The 5,826-nt window shown below is 34.4% G+C and overlaps 1 protein-coding gene across 1 annotated transcript; it reads right to left on the bottom strand.

Moving 5' to 3' along the window:
- Window positions 1-945: 945 nt before the first annotated feature.
- Window positions 946-2,759, bottom strand: LOC104113961 (uncharacterized). The gene has a single exon (XM_009624282.4). The coding sequence runs from the start codon at window positions 2,262-2,264 to the stop codon at window positions 1,338-1,340; it is 927 nt and encodes a 308-aa protein (XP_009622577.1). The 5' UTR covers window positions 2,265-2,759; the 3' UTR covers window positions 946-1,337.
- Between the last annotated feature and the right edge of the window lie 3,067 nt (window positions 2,760-5,826).

Below are 5,826 nucleotides of genomic sequence, written 5' to 3'. Positions count from 1 at the left end.
TAGCTAGCTAAATTCACGTCATCTCTAGTTTTCATAGGTCTGTATTCTGAGTTTCTGACTTTTGAAGAAGCGCACAATGGGCTAAAAGCAGGCCCTTAATCAGTTGAGTTGACCCGCTAAATTTGCCATGCCTCGAGGCCCATGCCCACAATAAGGTTTCTGGTTCATCGCTTGTTGAGTGGAGGAATGTAATGCTCTTTTCACAGAAAAAAGAAAGGAAAAATTACGCGACCCATCAAATATTTACACTGTATTTACTATTTCTAGCTATAGTTTTAGTAAATTTACCATTTCTAGCTATATTTAGATTTTATAGCAAATTCATGAAATAAGAGATTAATTATTTTGAACTGAAACAAGAGAGCAACAAGCTCTCGTAACTCAGTTGGTTAGAGCGCCCGCTTAGTTAGCAGAGGTCGGTCTTGAGTTTGACTCTTAGCAAGAGCATTTTATTTATCTATATTTCATCTTAGTTGTATTTGCACGAATATATATAGTCGATATATGTTGTATCCTTTGTATATATCCTTGTATACAGTCGATACAAGTTATATCCTTTGTATACACCTGATTATAGTTGATACATATTGTATTCGTTGCACGTCTGAATACAAATGACTAATTTCGCAAAGTTATGGATAAATTTTGAATTTCTTTTCACGTCTCACTTACATGGCTATTTTAAAATGGTCGTTATAGACGAAATATGCCAAATAAAACTGTTAGAAGTAAATGATATATATGATGTTTAGGTAACAGTAAGATGTTTTATGAACAAACTTTAACGAAGGGCATGAGTGACTTTTTTTTTTTATTATTTTAACTTAAGAATATTTTTATCAATGTGCTTTGGCCGTTTTAGATTTAAACGCATCTATTCTACCACTGCTTGGCACCAAGTAGCCAAGGGTAAAAAATGGTGTTAGTGAAAATCAAAAGAGCTGATAACAGAATAAGAAAGCTGAAGCATTTGATGCAGAATAATATACAGAACACAACTTACAAAAGTCACAAAGACTTGGAGGGATATAATTTTTCTTCTGAAAGTTTCAGCCAATTTGAAACCGACTCATCTCTAATGAATTTCATTCCACACATATATGCTCTGCTTCTTTCATTTACACTCACGTGAAGAAGCGGAGCCAGGATTTAAAATTTATAGGTTCCGAAACTTATTATCGAACTCATAGCTCGTTTTGTTACTGAATTCATAATTAAACATTTCTACATTTTTAATGAATTTTCTAATACAAAAATATAATGTAAGTAAAAGTTACTGGTTCGTCCGAACCTGTCAGCAATACTCTCCCTCCCCCGCTCACATACGTTCTTTTCCATCACTCAATTTTCCACGCACACAAGAAAAGGCAAAAGGGTGAGGCTTTAGAGTGGCTCAACGTTGAATAATACTTCGTATGGTCGCTGCAATCGCTGTCGCCTCCGGCGCTACTTCCCTCTTTGTCACTGTCCAACTCAAGTTCCCCTGGCTTGAAAATAAACAGTCCATGGCTAGAACCAGGTGAACTAAACAACCAAGAATGCACATCCCAAAATACTTGTACATGCTGCTTGTTCACTAGTACTGTCTGATTTCCCCTGAATTTCCACTGCAAGTTCTTTATGTGAATCAAAACAATCCCATCTATACTTATCCACATTTCAGGATCTCTTGGCCCTGAAGTTGAGCTTTCTACGACAATGTCACTTTCTTTTTTGTTTTTGTCAAATTTGGCCCTTGTTGAGAAACTTTTCTTCCCAAATACATGTTCTTTTTTGTAAAACAACAAGGCATCTACTAGAGCTGGTCTTGATTTGGTTCTTTTGTAAGCTTTTTTCTTGTAATCACCTAACAACATGACAACTTCTTCCTCTGAAACTAAGGCAACGTAGAAATCTTTATATGGTTCTGGACTCCCTGAAAATTTTGCTGATCTTAGGTCCCAATATGCCTCCAATTGATTTCCATCTACCTCAAATGTTTTGTAACCTTTTTTGGCCCAAAAATGCCAAGGTTTAAGATCAATTTTGCAAGTTTGGTGATCACCGTTTTCTACGCTATCGACGGATATGGTGAGAGAATGATTCATCAAATGCTTTCTCCATATGACTGTCACGTTACGCCAATATCCTCCAATATGAGACTGATAAACACATGTAACGCTACCTTGGGCATTTTTCGGATCTACAGGATCATCTATTAGTTTTTCAGCCAAAGATGGTTGGGAAGAAAATGATTTTGCCCTTGCCGTAACACGATTAGGCATTTCTCAAATTCTCTTTTTCCACCTTCTCAATTTCCTTAACTATTTAGCATAAAATGTATGGGTGAAGGGACAAACATGATCACCCAAAAATACATAGCATTCATGGCTATATATGCTACATGAATGCATAATCTCTAATTAGCCACTCTACATTCAATCTTGAAAATTACCCTTTTATTAATGTTATAATCTCAACATAAATTGGGATTAATAACGTGCATATTACCTTGAGAGGCAAATTCACTCAGGTTTTTAATTAGGATACCTGCTATTTAAAGCCGCATCGACGTCCTGCTTGTGAAGAAAATTTTCCAGAAATTCTTTGTATTAGTTTTGTGGAATTTAGATGGAATTTCAGACATCAAAATTTGTTTATTATGGAGAAAAATTAAATGGAATTGCTACAGGCTTGGGGGCAAAAGGTTCCCGGGAAGGAAGGACCCTACCCCTAGGTGAGACAAATTTTTACAGGCCTCAATGGTTTTGTTTATTGACTATAATAACGTATAATTCTTTTGATAAATCAAAAGTACTTTATTAATCATATATTAGGACGATCAGAAAAAAAAATAAATAAATATATATATATATCCAATTGGCCTAGCTATTCTTTATTAACTATTCTAGTATTTCGTATCGCTTATATCTTCAATTTGCTTATTTGTGTTCGTTTCTTTGTCAGGTGTTCCGAAAATATATATCAATAACAAAAAAAACAAAAAACATATAGGACTAAAGAATCTAGAAAAATGAACAAACTCATATCACCTATATTTTAAGGTATATGTTCCGGTTGATAAATCACTTATTCAGATTTTGAAATACGCATTTACTTTTCTTTTTGAAATGTATAGTAAGCATTATACCAGAATTTAAACTCTATATATACTAAATGGTACAACGTGAAGTTGCATGTAAATGTAATAAAGAGTAAGATAAGAAATTATTTTATTTATAAACCTCCATTTCTTCTATATTTGTGCACTTTAAATTTTTTTATTCAAGTTAAAAAAGGTGAATTCTTTTTCAGTTATCATAAATACTATAGAAACTTTTAAATTATTCGTAAAAGTAAATTTAAATTTAAATTTAAAGTAATATTCTTATAAAATAGTCGCCTAAATAAAATGCGACTACTGAACTATCTCTACCATTGTACTACATAGAGTAGTAGTGAATTGAATGGTGTTAAAAAATCGAAGGACGAGAAGGCGACGCCGCCAATGGCGCCGGCGGAGGTTCCACCGCTACCTGGGACAGACATGACGAGCATATGCTTTAGAGCCCAGGTGTGGCTGAATACATATCCGCTGGACCGAAACTTAGTATTCGACTAATTCTGCTCTCTCCCCATTCTACGATTGGACTTGCAATAATGAACAGCTCCGTTCCCGTGCCATTCAGCCGCTCGATTTTTCTCATATCTCGTATGATTCCTTTCCCTCGTTTTTATTCCTTTTTTTTTTTGTTTGCTTTTATTTTTCCTCATTTTCGCTTAAATCATGGTTGGATTTGATTCTGCAGGAAAATGACGGGCACTGAATAGTGGAACACACGCAGAGTGATGTAATGGAGCCTCATCTCCGGGGCGGGTCAAGAATATGCGGGCCTAAGGTCAAAGTTTATTATGTGACCTAAGTTTTTAAAAGATAGTTATAACATACGTTTTATTTGAAATATATTCTTCTAATTTTTTGAAATACAAAGTTGTTAATAATCTTTTTTATAATCGATTTTCTCTAATTATCTTTATTCAATTGATAATATAGCCAGCTCATTTAATTTTTCTTGAGATATATAGAGCAATAGAAGTATAGAATTATTGGAAGCTTAAAAGTATTGTTGAACAATGAAGCTAATGAAATCTTGTAGAAAGAAAGTGAGTAATAAAATATTGGAGAAAGAAGGTGAGTAAGAATATTAAAGAGAAAGACAGAAAATATATAGGGGTTTCTGAAATATAAAGAGATTGGAGAAAAGAAAGATTAACTTGGACATATTAAGAAAGGGAGAGTGAATTTTTGTATATATTATCGAACGAAGGAGTAAAAAGTTGCGAAAACTATTCATCTATACATTTTTAAATATGTCAAATTATTACTTTATTTACATATCTAAAGAGTTCTATTTCATTTTTATATTAAAAACTTTAATTTTTTATTAAAAAGTACTAAATATTATTTTTTAAATACCTATAAATTTATTTTTTTTAAAAATGATGCCCCAAATTTGGGCCCTAAGGCACATGCCTTACCCCTCGTCACGTTAGAGCCGGCCCTGCTCATCTCTTTGTTATTCGCAGGCAAAAGAGGGACAGTAGTCCTGAGAGCGTGTCTGCAATTCTGTGTTTACTGAAGAAAGAAAATTGAAGATGTGGAATTTTGCCAAGGTGGAGATTTGTTGAAATTGTCAAAAGTCCCACATCGGTGGATGACAATTTTGAATGGGAATTTCACCCTATAAAAGGAGGCCTAATGTTTAGGATTTAAACACACCTCTCATTTGCCTTTTATCTTCTTAAGGCATTTGTATCTTCTCTCTTTAGTATTATTTCACTTGTAATTTTGGAGTGGAATAAAATATTGATTGTGTCCGAGGAAGTAGGCAAAATTGGCCGAACCTCGTAAATTCTGGTGTTCTTTTATTGTTGTCTTATTGTCTTGTTTATTATTTAGTGGTTGTCATAATTTTTGGTATAGTAGTTGTGACTCATTCACACTATATACATTTGGCTTCCGCAACAATTGGTATCAGAGCCAAGGTACTGTCTAAGTATGCTCTGTGGTTGCAGCATAGTCTCATCTTCCACATCAGAAAAGATCTATCTTGGTAACTGAGTCAAGGTTCTGTCTGAGTATGCTCAGTGGTTGCAGATTAGTCTGATCTTCCATACCAGAAAGGAAATAATCTTGATTTGTGTCGTCAGTTACTAAATAATATTTGTGTCAAAATGGAAGACAATAAACAAGAAGAATCTACATCAAGTGTCAATAATACGTCATCGTTGGCATCTTCGCTTATGACAAGAATTGTGTCAAATGCGAAATTTGCGGTAGAAATTTTTGACGGGTCAGGACATTTTGGGATGTGGCAAGGCGAGGTTCTAGATGTTCTTTTTCAACAAGGGCTAGATCTTGCCATTGAAGAAAAGAAGCCAGATGTTATTGGAGAAGAAGATTGGAAAATTATCAATCGTGTTGCTTGCGGTACCATTCGATCCTACCTTGCTAGAGAGCAGAAATATCCATACACAAAGAAAACTTCTGCAAGTAAATTATGGAAAGCACTGGAGGATAAATTTTTGAAGAAAAACAGTCAAAATAAATTGTACATGAAGAAGAGACTGTTTCGCTTCACCTATGTTCCTGGTACCACAATGAATGAACATATCACCAGTTTCAATAAGTTGGTCACAGATTTGCAAAATATGGATGCAACTTTTGATGATGGTGACTTGGCCTTGATGTTGTTGGGGTCACTTCCTAATGAGTACGAGCACCTTGAAACTACTCTACTCCATGGAAATGACGAAATTTCTCTCAGAGAAGTTTGTTCGGCTTTG

The sequence above is a fragment of the Nicotiana tomentosiformis genome, chromosome 3 (genome assembly GCF_000390325.3).
Source record: "Nicotiana tomentosiformis chromosome 3, ASM39032v3, whole genome shotgun sequence".
Classification (NCBI taxonomy): Eukaryota; Viridiplantae; Streptophyta; class Magnoliopsida; order Solanales; family Solanaceae; genus Nicotiana; species Nicotiana tomentosiformis.
Note: the sequence above shows the minus strand (reverse complement) of the source record. Positions and strands in the feature narration are given on the sequence as shown.